General features: G+C 39.1%; 1 protein-coding gene across 5 annotated transcripts in view; it reads left to right on the forward strand.

Moving 5' to 3' along the window:
- LOC124710616 (carnitine O-palmitoyltransferase 1, liver isoform) overlaps positions 1-19,977 on the forward strand; it is a 267,710-nt gene that overhangs the window by 174,333 nt on the left and 73,400 nt on the right. For all 5 annotated transcript variants that reach the window (XM_047240940.1, XM_047240941.1, XM_047240939.1 and 2 more), the window contains 2 exons: positions 17,563-17,857; positions 18,278-18,399. In XM_047240940.1, the coding sequence (XP_047096896.1) occupies positions 17,563-17,857; positions 18,278-18,399 (417 nt within the window). The remainder of the gene's footprint in view (positions 1-17,562; positions 17,858-18,277; positions 18,400-19,977) is intronic.

Consider the following 19,977-nt stretch of genomic DNA (forward strand, 5'->3'; position numbering starts at 1 on the left):
TCCTTCTAAAGAATGCCCCAAATGGCTACCAAAAGGTGATACCAAATTGTGAGAGATGTGGTAAATCTGGATACCGTCTTTGAATTTAATGCAGATTACATATATTTTCTGCTTTATTATTTTACAATAATATGTCTTACACTTCCAGGATGCACTGCAACACTGTAGTCCATTTTATTTTCTAAACAAGTTAATTTTTGTAAATTTAATTGACATGTAAGCTTTACTGCTCAGTATAATGCCTACCACCACAACTCCCTCTGGCCCCCCCACCCCTTCTCTTTTCCATTTTCACTCATTATTTAATCTTTCTTACTGTAGTGTGATTAGATGTGATTAATATGCATACCTTCAATGGTTGCAAAGCACAATATTATTATTATTGTTGTTGTTGTTGTTGTTGTTGTTAATATTAGCATTTGTATTCATATCTAATCATACAACAGTAAAATTAAGTAATTTAAAAAGTCCGAATAATGCTTCCAATACTCCCGTAAGATATTGGTTATACATTTATATGCAAAATAAAAATAGCACAAAAGTCTGCTCAGTCAAGCCCAAAGCTGACAAGAGGAGAGAGCTTGTGAACAAATTGTTGTGCTAATCTCTGTTTAAGAGTGGATACAAACTAACATCAGATGTGAGTGATGCAGTAAGTCCCTGTAGCACTGTTCATCATGATTTATAAAACATTTTCACGCACATTATTATTTTAATGATAATATTGATGATGATGATGATGATGATGATGATGATGATGATGACGATGATATTGATTTTATGTTTTATCTCTAGTCTGACATTTCCCAAGCATATAAGACTGCACGATATATCTATGAGTAATACGTAGAGATTCCAGTATTGTGGTTTTTTGTGGTTGGCAGATACATATTGTATCGGTGCCAGTGGTTTCTTAGTGCCTACTAAAATCTTTTGGCACTGCTCCCAGTGTGCTGAGATCTGCTGGGACCATGTTCACTGGTTTACATTCAAGTCACTGTACTTTGACTTTCAAGTCCTCATATTTGGCAAGTTTTTTAGGTTTTTTCTCACCAGTTGGAACCGTGTCTTCTTTTGTCTCCACAATTGTGAATATGATATATTATGTTCCAGCATTCAATATGTCTGAACTTGGAATTGGGATAGAATTTGGCATGTTTGTTTTTGACAACTTTTCTGTGTTAGGGTCCCATCAGTTCCTTGTCACCAGCAGATAGTAATTTTGACTTAAGATCCAGTGGATCATTCATGCCACATCATGGTGCTTCTGCCTGTAATCAGTCTGAGTATCCTTTTACAGCAGCCCCAGGTCTGGTTAACTGTTTCATCAGCTTCTGCACTTTGGATCTTTTGCTGAATTCTCAGTTCTGGATTTGATGGTGTTAGTTCTGATGGCTTGTCCCCGTGCAACAAAAATAAGTCATTCAGTTTGCTTCTTTAAGTTCCCTTGGTCATTCAAAACAATGTCTTTTCTGTACCTGTTTTGCCTTCAATCTTCCCCAAAAACTACCCATGCAGTGCTTAACTTTGCAGGCTGTCATCGGAGAACAGCTTTCCAGTACTTATTCTACATCTGCTTTACTTTGGGAACCTTTGCTGTTGACTTTAGTGAGAACTTGTTCTTTGCTAGCATTCACATAGTCTGCTAATACATACTTTCCTTCTTCCACTGTCTACCCCAGTTGCAAGAGTCCTCTACGACCTGCTTTTTTGGACAAGTAAAGCCTGTCAGTATCATTGCTAGGTTGAAGTGCATGGTGATTTGTCATGAGTTTTCTTGTTTTCCTGTTCATGTGGTCCAGTTCTACTTGGGTTCAGCTCACAAGTCCTGCAAGTGCATCTGGTGACGGGTATGGCCCGGATGTAGAGTGCCTTGATGGATGATATTGGCACCATTCAGTTTGCTTTTTAAAATTTTCATGACGCTTCGAGTGTACTCTTTGCTGACCACATTTTTTACATCCTCATGTGTGATGTGGCCTAGCTGTAAAATGCGTAGATATTTGTGGGCTTCTGGGTGGCAGCACTTCATGATTTGTCAATTTGTTATTTTCGCTTTCACTTTGCAATATTTATTATTACTATTATTATTGTTATTATTATTATTATTATTATTGTTATTGTTAAAAAGTCAGCTTTGTTAGCTTGTCTACTTCTCAATACTTTACTCATAAAATTGCTTTTATTGCATTAATAGTAGAATGATATTTTTTTTTCTGAATGTTCAGCCATATTTCACATCTAGTTTCACCTGTTTCACCAGTATCAGAAGTTTGGAATGTGATGTAAGAAGTTACTGTTTTAGTACTGACAAAGATCATTTTGATTCATCAAGTATTCCATTTGTAGTATTGATATTCAAAGAGAATCCATGAAAATTGAAGACATTTTCATGCATTTGTACAGATACCCAAGGAAATATACGAAAACGTAATTTTGAATGTGAGTTTTTGCTTAGCTGAGTCTGTTATTCATTTTTTTATGAATGAAAGTGAGGTATATTTTCTTGTTTCCATCTGCACAGATGAATAATAAAGAAACCTTATGTTGCACCTTCCTAAGGATCCCATAAAGTAAAAGTTCTTCCCACCAGCTATGACTTCAATACCCATACAGATTCTCCTCTATCAACAGTTGAATATTAAAATTAATTATTATGAGTTGTTAAATGAAGTAACCTTTGCTATGTCTTCATGAGCCCCCGCGAATAATAAACGGCTGTGAAAACACACTTGACCTCTTAGCAACAAATAATCCTGAGTTCATAAACTGCACAGGGTGGTTGTAGCGAGATTGAATATTGTAACCCCAAAATCCTCCAAAAATTAATGAAAAATATACCTATTCAAAAAAGAAGATAAAAATTCACTTGTCGCCTTCCTTAGAGACAATCTCCACCTCTTCCAAATTAATGATATAAGTGTAGAACAGATGTGGCTTGAATTCAGAGAAATAGTATCGGCAGCAATTGAGAGATTTATTCCAAATAAATTAACAAATGATGGAGCTGATCCTCCTCGGTACACAAAAGGGGTCAGAACAGTGGCAGGAGGGGGGAGGGGGGGGGGGGGGGGAAATGCAAAATCCCCAAGATTGGTAATCTTTCAACTAATAAAGTCATGATAAGATTAAAAAACAAATTGCAAAACGATTTAAAAAAGATGTCTGAATGGTGTGAAAATTGACAGTTGACCCTAAATAACGAGAAGTGTTAGGTCATCTGCACGAGTGCTAAAAGGAATCAGTTAAACTTCAGTTACATGATAAATCAATTAAATATGTTGTTGTTGTGGTCTTCAGTCCAGAGACTAGTTTGATGCAGCTCTCCATGCTACTCTATCCTGTGCTAGCTTCTTCATCTCCCAGTACCTACTGCAACCTACATCCTTCTGAATCTGTTTAGTGTATTCATCTCTTGGTCTCCCTCTATGATTTTTACTGTCCACGCTGCCCTCCAATACTAAATTGGTGATCCCTTGAAGCCTCGGAATATGCCCTACCAACTGATCCCTTCTTCTAGTCAAGTTGTGCCACAAATTTCTCTCCTCTCCAATTCTATTCAGTACCACCTCATTAGTTATGTGATCTGCCTATCTAATCTTCAGCATTCTTCTGTAGCACCACATTTCGAAAGCTTCTCTTCTCTTCTTGTCTAAACTATTTATCGTCCATGCTTCACTTCCATACATGGCTACACTCCATACAAATACTTTCAGAAAAGGCTTCCTGATATTTAAATATATACTCGATGTTAACAAATTTCTCTTCTTCAGGAACGCTTTCCTTGCCGTAACCAGTCTACATTTTGTATACTCTCTGCTTCAACCATCATCAGTTAGTTTGCTTCCCAAACTCATCTACTACTTTCATTGTCTCATTTCCTAATCTATAATGGGCGTTCAAAAAGAAACAAGCCAGAGGTATAATTACAGAAACCTGTACCTGTATGTTAGAAGTATTGACCCTTGCTGTTGAGACTATGGCACAAGACGGTGAATGGATGTCTCATAAAATTCCTGGGGCTTAACCAGTTCCGCACGTACAGCTGGACGTCGTCGTCCGAGGTGAATCATTTGCCCCTCAGAGCCCTTTTAAGGGGAACAATAATGGTGTAATCACAGGGGGAGGGGTCCGGACTGCATGGAAGGTGGTCGCGAGCCTCCCATTTGAATTTCTGCAGGAGTGTCGCGACTGTTGGCCATATGAGGCTTTACATTGTTGTGAAGCAGAATGACCCCACGGGTGGGATTGCCTGGTCGTTTTGATTTGATCGCTTGGCGAAGTGTGGTCAAGGTTTGTGAGTGACACTGGGCATTCATTGTTGTCCCGTGCTGCAGGAAGTGAATCAGAAAGGGGCCATCTTGGTCAAAGAAGAACGTTAGCACAACCTTTCCTGCACTCGTGAGGATGGCCTTTGTTTGCTGTGGTGGTGGCGATCCTGGATACTTTCACTGAAGACTGTCATTTTGATTTTGGTTCGAAGTGGGGACACCATGACTCATCGCCAGCTACCACTTGTGCCAGGAACGCATTCCCTTCCCGAGCATAGCACTGCAGATGAGCAAGGCAGTGGGTCATTCGACATGCTTCCTGATGTGGTTGAGGACTGTGGGGCACCCATTGGGCACACACTTTGCGATTGTGCAGTCGTTCCTTCATGATGGTGTGAACATTTCTGACACTCAGTACGTCCACAGCGGCTATGGCTTTCACTGTCACTCGGCGGTCCTGGGTAATGAGTGCATCCACCAACTGGACGATGTCAGCGGTAATGCAGTGTGGTGCTCCAGAATGTGCTAACGACACCCGTCCTTCCCTGAAGCGCTTGTGCCACACCTTGACGTTTGCAAAGAACACGTAGCGTTCGCCAAACTCTTGTGACATTCGTCGATGAATGTCCGTTCCTCCTACTCCTTCCACTGTCAGAAAACGAACAAAAACTCTTTGCTTTTATTTTGACACCTCCACGTCACTGTCTGCAATGCGACTGGCAGCGCTGGATGATTGATGCATCCTGCTACTAGCTCTGTATAGTCACATGACGTGCACGCGTGTGACTCAAGCGACGGGCTGCGAAGTTCCACGCTTTGGTCGGAACCATATCTTGTTACACACGCCACGATATTACCCTCCTGTCACCGGTTTGCGCATTCCAGACTCTGGCTCGTTTCTTTTTGAACGCCCCTTATAATTACCTCAGTGTCACCTGACTTCATTCGACTACATTCCATTATCCTCGTTTTGTTTTATTGATGTTCATCTTGTATCCTCCTTTCAATACACTGTCCATTCCGTTCAATTGCTCTTCCAGGTCCTTTGCTGTCTCTGACAATTACAATATCATCGGCAAACCCCAACTTTTTTATTTCTTCTCCATGGATTTTAATTCTCACTCCAAAATTTTCTTTTGTTTCCTTTAATGCTTGTTCAATATACAGATTGAATAACATCGGGGATAGGCTACAACCCTGTCTCGCTCCCTTCCCAACCACTGCTTCCCCTTCATGCCCCTCGACTCTTAAAATTGCCATCTGCTTTCTGTGCAAATTGTAAATAGCCTTTCGCTCCCTGTGTTTTACCCCTGCCACTTTCAGGATTTTGAAGAGAGTATTCCAGTCAACATTGTCAAAAGCTTTCTCTGAGTCTACAAATGCTAGAAACATAGGTTTGTCTTTCCTTAATCTATTTTCTAAGATAAGTCATAGGGTCAGTATTTCCTCACGTGTCCCAACATTTGTACGGAATCTAAACTGGTCTTCCCCGAGATTGGCTTCTACCAGTTTTTCCATTCGTCTGTAAAGAATTCGTGTTAGTATTTTACAGCTGTGGCTTGTTAAACTGATAGTTCAGTAATTTTCATATCTTTCAAAACCTGCTGTCTTTGGGATTGGAATTATCATATTCTTCTTGAAGTCTGAGGGTATTTCGTCTGTCTCACACATCTTGCTCACTAAATGGTAGTTTTATAGGCCTGGCTCTCAGGCTGTCAGTAGTTCTAATGGAATGTTGTCTACTCCCGGGGCCTTGTTTCGACTTAAGTCTTTCAGTGCTCTGTCAAACTCTTCACGCAGTATCATATCTCCTATTTCATCGTCATCTACATTCTCTTCCATTTCTATAATATTGTCCTCAAGAACATCACCCTTGTATAGACCCTCTGTACACTCCTTCCACCTTTCTGCTTTCCCTTCTTTGCTTAGAACTGGGTTTCCATCTGAGCTCTTGATATTCGTGCAAGTGGTTCTCTTTTCTCCAAAGGTCCTGTAGGCAATATCTATCTTACCCCTAGTGATATGCACCTCTACATCCTTAAATTTGTCCACTAGCTATCCCTGCTTAGCCATTTTGCACTTCCTGTCGATCTCAATTTTGAGACATTTGTATTGCTTTTTGCCTGCTTCATTTACTGCATTTTTACATTTTCTCCTTTCATCAATTAAATTCAATATTTCTTCTGTTACCCAAGGATTTCTATTAGCCCTCGTCTTTTTACCTACTTGATCCTCTGTTGCCTTCACAACTTCATCCCTCAAAGCTACCCATTGTTCTTCTACTGTATTTCTTTCCCCCATTTTTGTCAATTGTTCCATCATGCTCTCCCTGAAACTCTCTAAAATCTCTAGTTTAGTCAGTTTAGCCAGGTCCCATCACCTCAAATTCCCACATTTTTGCAGTTTCTTCAGTTTTAATGTACAGTTCATAACCAATAGATTGTGGTCAGAGTCCACATCTGCCCCTGGAAATGTCTTACAATTTAAAACTGGTTCCTGAATCTCTGTCTTACCATTACATAATCTATCTGAGACCTTCCAGTATCTCCAGGCTTCTTCCATGTATACAACCTTCTTTTATGATTCTTGAATCAATTGTTAGCTATGATCAAGTTATGCTCTGTGCAAAATTCTACCAAGCGGCTTCCTCTTTCATTCCTTAACCCTATTCCATATTTGCCTACTACATTTCCTTCTCTTCCTTTTCCTACTGTCGAGTTCCAGTCACCCATGACTATTAAATTTTTGTCTCCCTTCACTATCTGAATAATTTCTTTTATCTCATAATACATTTTCACAATCTCTTTTGTCATCTGCAGAGCTAGTTGGCATATAAACTTGTACTACTGTGGTAGGCATGGGCTTCATATCTATCTTGGCCACAATAATGTGTTCACTATGCTGTTTGTAGTTGCTTACCTGCATTACTATTTTCCTGTTCATTATTAAACCTACTCCTGCAATACCCCTATGTGACTTTGTATTTATAAACCTGTATTCACCTGAGCAGAAGTTTTGTTCCTCCTGCCATCAAACTTCACTAATTCCCACTATATCTAACTGTAACCTATCCATTTTCCTTTTTAAATTTTCTAACCTACCTGCCCGATTAAGGGATCTGACATTCCACGCTCAGATCCATAGAGCGCCAGTTTTCTTTCTCCTGATAATAGTGTCCTCCTGAGTAGTCCCCGCCCGGAGATCCGAATGAGGGACTATTTTACCTCCAGAATATTTTACCCAAGAGGACACCATCATCTTTTAACCATACAGTAAAGCTGCATTCCCTGGGGAAAAATTACGGCTGTAGTTTCCCCTTGCTTTCAGCCATTCACAGTACCAGCACAACAAGACCGTTTTGGTTAGTGTTACAAAGCCAGATCAGTCAATCATCCAGACTGTTGCCTCTGCAACTACTGAAAAGGCTGCTGCCCCTCTTCAGGAACCACACATTTGTCTGGCCTCTCAACAGATAAATTAAATATAAAGGCCATAAATTCAACTAAATACCTAGGAATTACAATTACGAACAAATTAAATTGAAAGGAACACATAGAAAATGTTGTGGGGAAGGCTAACCAAAGACTGTGTTTTATTGGCAGGACATTTAGAAAATGTAACAGATCTACTAAGGAGACTGCCTACATTACACCGTCGTCGTTTAGTATACCGTTGTGTGGTGTGGGATCCTTACCAGATAGGACTGACAGAGTACATCAAAAAAGTTCAACGAAGGGAGGGCATCACATTTTGTATTATCAGAAAATATGGTAGAGAGTGTTACTGAAATGATACAGGATTTGGGCTGGACATCATTAAAAGAAATGCGTTTTTCGTTGCGAAGGAATCTTCTCACGAAATTCCAATCACCAACTTTCTCCTCCCAATTTCGAAAATATTTTGTTGACACAGACCTATATGGGGAGAAACGATCACCACAATAAAATAAGGGAAATCAGAGCTTTTACAGAAAGATATAGGTGTTTGTTCTTTCCATGCGCTATATGAGATTGGATTAATAGAGAATTGTGAAGGTGGTTCAATGAACCCTCTGCCAGGCACTTAAATGTGATTTGCAGAGTATGCATGTAGATGTAGATGTGGTTTGACTCCCAGAGACTGAATGCACCCCTTGCAATAAAACTCTTTTATTTTATTTTATTTTATTAACATTAAACTAAACTTGATCCAGCTTCAGAGGATGACAGTCTCTCTTGAATACAACTGAAAAAGCCGTCTTGACGTTGTGTAGCTGGTGCTTAGTTTGACAAGGCCCACGATTATCAGAAGTGATGATGAGTCGGGAGGTACTGCAGATGATCAGTGGCACTGTACCATAAGGCTATGAGCTCATAAGATGTCAAGATCTGGGTCCACCCGTGGGATTGGCTGACATATGTCCAGCAGCTGGTGATCCTGATGAATTCATAAGACAGCACTGTCTGATGAGTAACATTGGCAGTAGATGTTGTGGTCTGAAGTGTAGACTTGAAGGAGCTTGGAGCTGAACTGAGTGTTTGGGGGAGGGGACAATATCCTGCTCCAGTAAGACAAATGAAGACACATGAGGAAACATTGAAATGCAAGTGAATAAGCAGCCTTGTCATGCCTGTTGTGTCTGGGCACTGCCATCCTCAGGAAGAGGGCTGACCATGGCTGCGTCATCTAAGTGAAGTTCGGCATGGCATGGCAGCATTGGGCTCAGAAGGGGGTGACCAGATGATGGACAAGGCCAAGATCTTGCAGCGAGAAAACCTTGAGCAGGTGCTGGAGAGGGCAAATCTGAGCAGGCACTGTATTGATAATCAACAAAAACTGTGTCATTGCCTGGGAAAGTTGGCCTTGTTGCATCTGTAATTAAAATCAGCATACCATGAAATTACTATTCTCGTTGCCACTTAAGTAACCTTTTCCAAACGGTTTTTTTGGTAGAAATTGAAATCACCTATTGCAATACAGCTCTTTTTTTATTAACGTTGACTAATTTCAGTACAGCTTCAGAGGATGACACCCCACTTGAGTAAAACTAAGGAAGCCCATTGTAACAATGTGTAGTGGGTGCCTACTGTGGGAGGTCCTTGAATGTTGAGATTAGTGATGGGCCAGGAGGTACCAGAGATGACCAATGACACTATACCATGAGGCTGTGGGCTTGTGAACTGTTGAGATGCAGATCCAGGCATGGGAGCGGCTGGCGGAGCTCCAGCAGCTAATGATCCCAGCGAAGACATGAGATGGCACTGCCTGATGGGTATCACCAGTGGCAGATATTTATTGTGGTCTGAGGTGCAGACTCAGGTGGCTGATGGTCTGTCTGGAGCCCAGAGTGGAACGAGCTGTAAAGGGGCTGAGCAGTGACTGCTTGCTCGTTGCAGGGGAATACAGACGCAGCGTCATGTAGACACATAACCCTGCAGACACAAACGGGTGCCCACAAATGCAGTGCTGATTACCATGTCCTGCATGACACGTATCAGCATGGTTTGCACCATCAGACTCTATGGCAGCTGCAGGAGGCTTGGCAGTAAAGAGCTCAGCAAATCTTCCTTTCACAAACAATGTCCCGAGGTAAAACAGGGACTGTGCCTGGCACATCTGTGAGTGTGGTGACAATGTGCAGATATCTATGCCTGCATGTATTGCATTAAGGGACCACCGATCAGAAATCTTATCATCAAATTTGGGGATTGCAGAGCAAAAATGGAAAAGTTAGTGGTTCTTTTCTTAATTTTGTTGTCTAATCCAGTGCAGAATTTTAAGATATTTTGTAACTTAGGCATAGCAGTCTCTCAAGACTACCAATTAATATACTGTTATCAACAGGGCTTTTGGCATAGTTGATAACTGAAATACAAAATATCTTTTTGCTTATGATATTTGATCGTGGTAATATGAACCTACCTGGAATTATTGAAGTACAACATTATTTTGTAATTAAGGAAAAGTTTTATGCTATGGGGCAGTCATTCTTGATTCACAATTGGGTATTGTGCTGAACACACAGAAAGGAGTGCTTTAGATGTAAGGATTCATGGGAGAATCAAGAGTATATAAATGACATTTCATGAATTCTGAATGTAATCACATTTATTGGGTCCTCAGTTGTAGAATCATATCCACTCAAAGGAAGTCCACAGCCAATGGGCCAGACTTGTCACTAATTGGATAAAAGTATGAAATCTTTGAAGGAGCAAGTCAGTTTGATAGAAGTATCAACTGCAGTTAGTAGCATAGTGACGTGGAAAAGGTAGTGTGGCTGGCGATAGCCAGACATATCATATCATCCTTCATGTGAAGGAGACATTTTCAAAGTGCACAGGCAAAATGAGTGAAGTGAAGGAGATGTCCAGAACCATGTGCTCAGTTACTAAATTCTTTCGTTAGTGGTCATAGTGGGTGATCACAGCTCCAGATTCCCACACCTAAGTGAATGAAGTGTTCGCAGTAACTGGAAAAAATTGGTCATGCCAATTTTCAAGAAAGGTTGCTGAGCAGATGCACTCACGAGACTGTAGGAATAAGTGCAGATTCTGCAAATGACTGTATAAAACACAGCTTGTTCTGCTTGCCCATGAAATCCATGAGGCAGCAGGTACTGATACCAAGACTGATTCCACGTTCCTGGACTTAAAGAAGATAATTGATACAGTTCAGTACTGTCAATTAATGAACAAAATATGACCAGTCAGAATATCTGACCATATTTGTAATTGAATTGTAGAATTCCTAGTAGACACAACAAAGCATGTTATGTCATTCTTAAGAGAGAAAGAAATCTTTAAGCATAAAAGTAATTTCAGGTGTGCTACTAGGGAGTGTTACAGGACAATTACTTTTTACAGTATATATTAATGGCTTAGTGGATAACATCAGAAGTTTCATGCTTTGTACAAAGAAGTAGAAACACTAGAAAATTTTAGTGAAATTAAGGAAGACCTGCAAAATATTTCCACTTGATGCAGGAATTTGTAGTCTACTCTCAACATAAACAAATGTAATGTTTCACACACAAATATTCAGAAAGACTTAATAAGTGTGTGATTACACCATTGCAGGAGAATCACTTGGAGGGGTAACATACACATCAGTTTGGTATCTGTACCAGATAGGATTGATAGAGGAAATAAGATGATCCAAAGGAGTGCAGTGTGTTTTGTCAGAGTTTCATTTAATAATTATGAAAGTGTAACACAGCTGCTCAGCTAACTCCAACGCGAGCCACAAAGAGGCATTATGCATCATGGTGTGGTTTACGGTTAATATTCTGAGAGCATATGTTCTTTGGATGGTCGATCAATATATTGCTTCCTAGTGCAAAAAGACCAGTAGGTAAAATTACAGACTTTCCAGTTTACATGGAGGTAACCAAGAACTGCTCTTCACATGTACCATTTGTGACCCCTGGAACAGAAAAGAGGGGAAGTGGCACTAATACACAAAGTACCATCCACGACACACCATAAGATGGCGAGCAGAGTGTAGATGTAGGTAACAATTTTTATAGAAAAGCTTCTAAAATATAATTCCACTTCCTTGTCAGTATTCTTAAATACTAATGTCAGTAGTGTTTATTTCAAATAGTTCTGTTATCTTGCAGAATGGGTGTTTCAATAACCAGTCATAACTCTTAATTTAAAAATACAACAAGAAGCAAAAAGAGTTTAGGTGTTTCCAGACTTTCAGTCCATGTTTCAGTATATTGAACTCCAGTTTGCTCTAGTGCTGTGATGGTGTCTGTTCTTTCAGGTCTCAAACGCACTTAAGTTGCTTTTAACATAAATTAATGCTGTATAGGAATGAAAATTTACAAAAGTTGGTACCTTCAACGTGATAAAAAAGGCATCATCAGTGTTCTTTGGAATTCACTTTGCTTATTATTCTGATATATAATAAGAATGTCACCATATCAATACTCCTTAGGGGATGTATGACTGAAAAAGGCCAAATTGTGCCACTTTCAAGTACTCATTAGTGACTGCATGTGTCAGTTTGCACTTCAGACAGCACACACAATGTATTTTATTGCAGGCATATCTTCCTCCCAGCTTAATTTGGAATCAATGTGAAAGCCAACAATTTACTGATTGACTTTTTCATCTTTAGGGTCCCAGATATAGCACCCTGCACCACTTAACCCTGCTGAGCCCTCATTCACAAGTAATAGATAGGAAAAAATTTAATTATTTCACATGTTGCTCTAGAGCTTCAAAAATATGAATACTACAAAAACTAGCGGTGTAGCACAATGCTTAAGGTACATTCCTAATACACAAGGGGTTGTGGGTTCAAATCTCCTCAGGTCTCATGAAATTTTTTATTTTTTAACCTATATTGAAATGACTTTGCTAATTATTTTCATTGAATTAGTTAGTTTAAATTTAATTCTTTTCTTTCTAATTCTTTATCAAATCATTTTAATCATAGCTTTAACTTTCTGATTTGCTCTCATTTTTATTCCTTCAATTCATCTTTTATCTGGAATCTTTGTTCAAGTGATCTTAATTATTATTATGTATTAACTGCAATTTAATTTTTTCCGTTGTATCATCTTATATTTTCACCCATGTTATTGCATTCACCATTTTTATTCCTCATTTTTGCTTGAATTTATTGTACTGATAATCTCTTCTTTCATTTAAATCTTAAATTGCCTTATTTTGTCCATAGTGGAACAAGAATTTATGTTTTAAGTGTTTGCATGATGATTACAATCCCAAGAAGATGTACATCTTGTAATGAAAAATACATTTTTGACGCCTTTGCACTGTCAATACAAATAGGTTATTTCACATTTTCCTTTTAAGCAGTAGATCAGCATGTTTGAATATTGTGAAAGAGAAATAACAATGATTAAATTCACATGCAAATACATTCCAAATGGGAAAAAAAGTGAAAGAAAATGAAAATGAGGGCAAATCAAAAAGTTAAGACTACGATTAAAGTGACTTTCCAAAGGATTACAAAGAAAGGAGCTACAGTTAAACAGATTAATGGAAAATAATGATAAAATCTTTGATAAAGATTTAAAAATAAAAATTTCAGAATACCTGATTAAAATCAAACCCAAAGCCTTCTGCACATCATGAATGTACCTTAACCATTACACCATGCCACCAGTCTGTACAGTAATTGTTTTTGAAGCTCTAGAGCATCACATGAAAAAATGAATTATGTTGTTGATTTATCACAAACAAAGGTCCACCAGGATGAATGGTGACAATGTGTGATACATGGAACCATAACCTACATCACTATATAGATGGTTTCAAAAACCCTAGGGGCCTCTACTTGTAAAATTACAAAGTATCAGAAACTAGGTAGCTATTTTCAAATTCAGTTAAGACTGGTTAACAATTTCAGTGACAGCAGAAGCAGTATTTTTATAGTGTTGCAGTCCAAACTATCCACTAGCAAAGAAATCATGCTTTTCAGAATTGTTGCTCAGCTGGTTTTATGTAAGAAGCGTGAAATCTTTGGAGAAAACAGTAACGATAAAAAGTGATTGGTAATTCTGGGGCATATGCTTATCTCACTTTTGAAGATTGATAAAATTTCAGCAGAGCCCAGTGGATCAGGGAAAACTCCAGATTTTAATGTTTCAGTTATTGAAAATAAGTGTTTGATAGGTAAGATGTCATCATCATCATCATCATCATAGTAATCATCATCTTCGTTTCCCCTCTGTCCAACATCTGGTCGGGTTAGGGTATCAATGGTTCTTCGCCACTTTACTCAGTCTTTCCACCATTCTTCTTCCACAATTTGGTTCTGTAGCAGATTTCTCCTCCTTAAACTCATCTGTATTGTCTCAATCCACCTTGTTCTCGGTCTTCCTCTTGGCCTCTTGCCCTCAATCTTGAACTCCATGATTCTTCTTGGTATTCTTCCCTCTCCCATCCTCCTCCTATCCCCAAACCATTTTAATCTAGTCTTTTAATTTTCTCTGTCAACTTCTCCACTCCAATTTCCTTCCTAACATCTTCATTTTTCACTCTGTCTCTCCTCATCTTCCTAGCATACTTCTCAGAAACTTCATTTCACTGGATTGTATCCCACTCTCCTTTCTTCTAGTCATAGTCCAAGTCTCTGAGCCATAAATTAGTGTGGGTGTGAAGTAAGTCTTGCATAGCACCAGCTTGCACCTCATTGGAACTTCCCTTCCCCGCACCAAGCCCCTCACACACTGGTAAAATGTACTACTCTGTTGTATTCTTTTACTAATTTCTGTCTCCAAACGAGCATTCCCCAGTAATACACTTCCCAAATATTTAAAGTTGTCCACTATTTCAATATCCCGTCCCTTAATATGAATTTGTTGCTTGCCCTCTTTATCCCCTTTGGTTACCACTATGGTCTTGCTTTTCTCCACACTAAATTTCATTCCATATTTCTCGACCTTATCATTTAGGATGTCTATTTGTTTTTGTATCTCCTTACTGCTTGTTCCCCACACCACAATATCATCAGCAAATAGTAACAGCTGCATCTCACTTCCTCTATGGGCTTCTTTCATCTCTTTGACTATTTCATCCATCACCATTATAAATAGTAGTGGTGGTATCACACTTCCTTGTCTTAGTCCCGTAACATTCTTAAACCATCCAGTTCTTCCAACTGGTGTCTCACACAACTAGTTTTTTTTTCATACATTGCCCGGATGACTTAAAGTGTTTGCTTTCCAACTCTCCTTCTCTTCAAGGTTGCCCATACCTTTTCCTTGGGAACACTGTCATATGCTTTCACTAGGTTGAGAAATGTCATCACCCTTCCCATACTCTCAATGTCTTTCCATCAACTGTCTCATACTAAAGATTGGGTTCACTGTTGATCTATCATGATGAAAGCCATACTGCTCCTCTTCTAACTGCCCTTCCACTTTTTCTCTCACTCTTCTTTCCAATATCCTCGCCATTATTTTTGCTACTTGGGATATGAGTGTGATGCCTTGATAGTTGTCACATACTTTCCTGTCACCCTTCTTGAAAACTGGGATTATTATTCCCTTTCCCCATTCTTCAGGTACACATTTTTGGGTCCAAATGCATCTTATTAGTCTACATAGCCACTGTAGCCCAACTGACCCAGCTGCCTTTATCATCTCCATAGTAATTTCATCTATCCCAGGCACCTTTCCTGTTACCATTTTTCTCAGAGCTAGTTCCACTTCTAACATCGTTATATCCTCCTCCTCTTCCAGACCCCTGCCCCCCTGCTATACTTCTATTCCCTTTCCATTGCCAATCTTCACATTCAGTAATTTATCAAAGTACTCTTTCCATCTTTTCCTTATCTCCTTTGGTAGCATTAATAGCTCTCTGCTTTCCCCTTTCACTAGCTTTGTGTATGTTTTTTTCCTTCCTCATACTCTTTATAATTCCATATATCCCTCTCTTACCATTAGTGACATCTTTTCCCAACTCTCGAGTGAATTTCTCCCAGCTTTTCCTCTTTTCTTCTACCACCATTTTCTTAGACTTATTTTTACTATCCTGGTATTTCCTTTTACTTTCAGCTGGTCAGTCTCTGTTCCATTCATGCCAGGCTTTCTTCTTTTCTTTTACTGCCTCCTTCACCCTCTCATTCCACCCTGGTGTCTTCTTTTCCTTTACCCTTCCAGACACTCTGCCACAGGTCTTCTCAGCAGAGCTTACAAATGATTCTTTGAACTTACCCCATTCCTCTTCCACATTGCCATACTCAGTGGTAGGGATTTTACTCTTAAGTAACTCCTTAAATTCTTCTTGTACCATGCCATCCTTTAGTTTCTACACTTTTATTTTCCTTTCCCTTTCTTCCTTTATGTCTTTCAATTCATCGGATCTCATCTTTGCCACCACCACTCGATGGTCTCCATCAAAAGCCTCTTCTGGCAGTGTAGTTACGTCCATCAACTGTCTCCAATTTTTCTTTTCCACCAGAAGGTAATCGATGACAGTCTTCGTTCGCCTATCACCCCATCCATATCTCGTTATCTTGGTAAGATGTATTTTTTTTAATTATGTGATTTGATAAACAATAACAGTCCTTATTCATGGAACTTTGACACAATATTTATAATAACCATGGGAGTGACATCTTTCTGGTGGAAAGCACCCCTTCTAAGTGGCCTTAGTGCCAAGCATGTGTAACGTACATATGTCATTTTGCTCGGTTCTGTTTTTCTTGTTTGATAATAGCCCATACTGCCTTGAATTTGTGGGAGCAACTTTTATCTAGTATTCACAAGCATGTTTTTTGACCAAGACCAGTTTTCTTTAATGTCTGTAGGTAGTGTCATTCAGTTGGACAAAAATTTTCCTACCTTCTGTACAGTCTTAGTATCTCCTTCCTAATGTGGCCCAGCTCATGTGCATACAGTTTTTACCTTTGATTTTTTATTTATCTTTAGGGTTACTTTTTGCTAATTTTGAACAGGAAGTCCCTAAATAAGTGAGCTTTTTAAAGAAAATTTTTGAAAACTGTTCAGTCTCTTTCCCACTCTGTGTTTTGTACACAAAGTCTCATCTGATGTCACATGACCTATCAGTAAGTAAATTAATACATTCATCTTTCTGGCTTCTTATCTAAGTAACATTTGGCTTGCTGGTGATTCACTGATTGATGTGTCTAAATTTGAACAGTGTTAAAGCAGTGGCTCACAATGTGCAAGAAGTTCAGCAGCAGCTGACATACATACCGTTTGAAAAATCAGCTGTAATATTAACCAAGCAAGTGTCATTCAATGTGATCTGCAGTTCACATAATGTAGGTTCAATTATCTTAACATGTTAAAAATGTTCTTTTAACTGGCTTACCAAGTTGCCATCTATATTTTAAAATTGCCACAGGTAATGACTTTTGTTTTAGATTTCAGTATTTTTCTCATAAGTAACCCTTTTTGACAAATGCATTTACATCCATCCCTTGAGATATATTTAAGCTAATGCTAATAACCAGCATCCCATTCATAATTTGTATCACATGCATCTTCTATGAGAAACTTTGTGCCATGAATGAAACAAATTATTTTGTATCTAGGCTGGAGACATGGTTTGCACACTATGTAAGGAAAATATTACAAATCAATTGTATGAGCTGTTGTTAGTGACAGATATTCAAGATTCACATATTGTTTCCATATTCCTTGTTCAACAAGTTTTATTGTCAGTAACCCTCAAAAAAATAAAAATTAAAGAAATAAGTGCTCAGCACCTGTAATAACTTATTTCTTGTGTTGAATAAGAACTACATATAAAATTTTGGAATAAATTGATTTTTGATATTGTTCAATCTGATAGCTAAAAATGTGTAGGTATCACCATGGACCGAGGCCAACAGTTGCCTGGGAGGTAGCCGGATGTGCCTTACTTGGCATGGGATCGTGGCTTAGCATTATCTTCACTGTAAGATATTCACTGAAGATGTTGCTCATGTACAAGGGATGGATGTTTGAACAACGTGGCCGTGGTAGCAGAATTTCCTATTCAACAAAACTGTGGATGGTGGCAGTTAAGGTTTTGTCCTCTGGTGGACGACCTATGCTTTACAGCTTCCAGGGCTCACTGCCTCGTCTACCATTACCCACCGTACATGACACAATGTGCAGGGTGAGTAAACAGTTGCTCATATTTGCTTTGAATGTGTAAAGACAGAAACATGTAAAAATTCACTAGCCTTTTTAGAATCTGAGAATCCATCTGAAGACAGGACTGGAAAGTGTATACATGTTGTCAGCTTCTGATGCTTATTCTCATTTGTGCTGGTCAGTTCCTGACAAAAATAGAAAAACAATTATTTGAAATAAATGCTTCTATTATAATTTCTTCATAGCTCAAAACTGCAGTATATTTCTAAACTGAATATGTTTCTCATTAACAGTACAACATGTTGTAGCATACATTTTGCACCATTAGACCCACTGTGATTTTCTGGTAAAACTCACTAAGCATTGTTCGTAATGTATTACTCCATATTATTTTAATTTTTATAGTGCTTCTGAATGTTACATGTTCCCTTCAAAATTTCAGTACCTTCGCAGCATTCGGCCACTGTGTGATGATGAACGTTACTCTAGAATGGAAAAGCTTGTTGCTGAATTTGAGAAAGGCATTGCAAAAAAGTTACAGAGATACCTGGTGCTTAAATCATGGTAAGACATTGTTTACATTCAGTACATACTATTAAATGAATGTCATTGAAAAATGAAATTAACTGTAGTCAATTTATGAAGTTAACTGCTTCACATTAGTTCTTACCAATAACAAGCTCCCCTCTCCCTTTCGACCCACCCGATTTGTTCAAGAACCAAGCTTCCATCTATACCTCCCGAACTACGTGGCAAAAAGTATTGCAGAAAAATTTAGTAGGAAAGAAGTAATACTTTAAAATGTCAAGCCCGCTGCTGCATTTTTAGTGGATGAACAGTGAAAATGTAGTAAGCAATGAATGTCTTTTCTTTCATCGTTTTGTGTGTGTGTGTGTGTGTGTGTGTGTGTGTGTGTGTGTGTGTGTGGGGGGGGGGGGGGGGGGGGGGGGGGGGTAATCAGCAAGAAAAAGTTTCATGAAGGTTTGAAATTAAGTCAAGGTAACTTGCATGTCGTGAGTTACACTGCCTTGTTATTTGAGTTCTTGTGTTAAACCTTTAACATAAGGTTATTGCTGTTAATGAGTATATTACAACAGCATTTTAAATTTTTAAATTTGGTCATAACTGCGTGAAATACAGGGTGTACATAAAGTCCGGGAACACTTTCAATTCTTTATTGCACAAGAACTAAACATTGTACAGATGTCATACATATTGCATTTTGAAGAGAAACTCTGAAAGCTTTTTTTACAAACGTTTGATATGCGAACCATGAGTGACCCAGCAGACATCAATACGGCAATCGAATTCTTGCCATACCCATCCCAGCATGGCATTGTCAACTGTGGCAGTCACTTCCCGTATTCTCTCCCGGAGCTCTGCTACATCACATGGTAGAGGCGGTACATACACCGGATCTTTAATGTGTCCCAATGGAAAAAACACACACGGAGTGAGTTCTGATGATTGGGGAGGCCATTTCATGAAACAGCTGTCCCCTTCTGTAGCACGGCCGATCCAATGATGTGGCAGCTCCATGTTCAGATACCTATGAACTTCACGATGAAGATGGGGTGGAGCCGCATCCTGCCAAAAGATGAACTGAGAGTCCAATTGCGTTTGAGGCATCAGCCATTGCTGCAACATGTCCAAATAGGAATTTTCAGTACAGTGCTCTCGGCAAAGAAGAGTGGCCTGTACAGTTTTTGACATGACAAGGCTCAAAAAAACATTTACCTTTGGGGAATCATGCTCAAATTCAGTGCATTCTTGTAGATGCTTTGTACCCCAGATTTAACAATTATGCCTGGTCACTTTCCCATTATTGTGAAAAGTGGCTTTGTCGCTAAAAATTAAGCAATCAACAAGTCTATCCTCATCCTCATTCAATTGTTGCAACTGCCAACAAAACTCAAAATGCTTGTCTTTGTCGTCATCATTGAGCTTCTGCACTAACTCCAATTTGAATGGTTTCACAGGCAGCTTCTGTCCCAGGACTTTCCACACTGTCACTGGAGCCATTTCGATTTCACGGGATGTACGACGCACCGATTTCTTTGGACTCCTTATGAATGTCTCTTGTACACACTCCACATTCACTTCACTCACACTGGGACATCTGCTTCTCTTTGCCGGGCACAA

Source organism: Schistocerca piceifrons, chromosome 1 (assembly GCF_021461385.2).
Source record: "Schistocerca piceifrons isolate TAMUIC-IGC-003096 chromosome 1, iqSchPice1.1, whole genome shotgun sequence".
NCBI classification, from domain to species: domain Eukaryota; kingdom Metazoa; phylum Arthropoda; class Insecta; order Orthoptera; family Acrididae; genus Schistocerca; species Schistocerca piceifrons.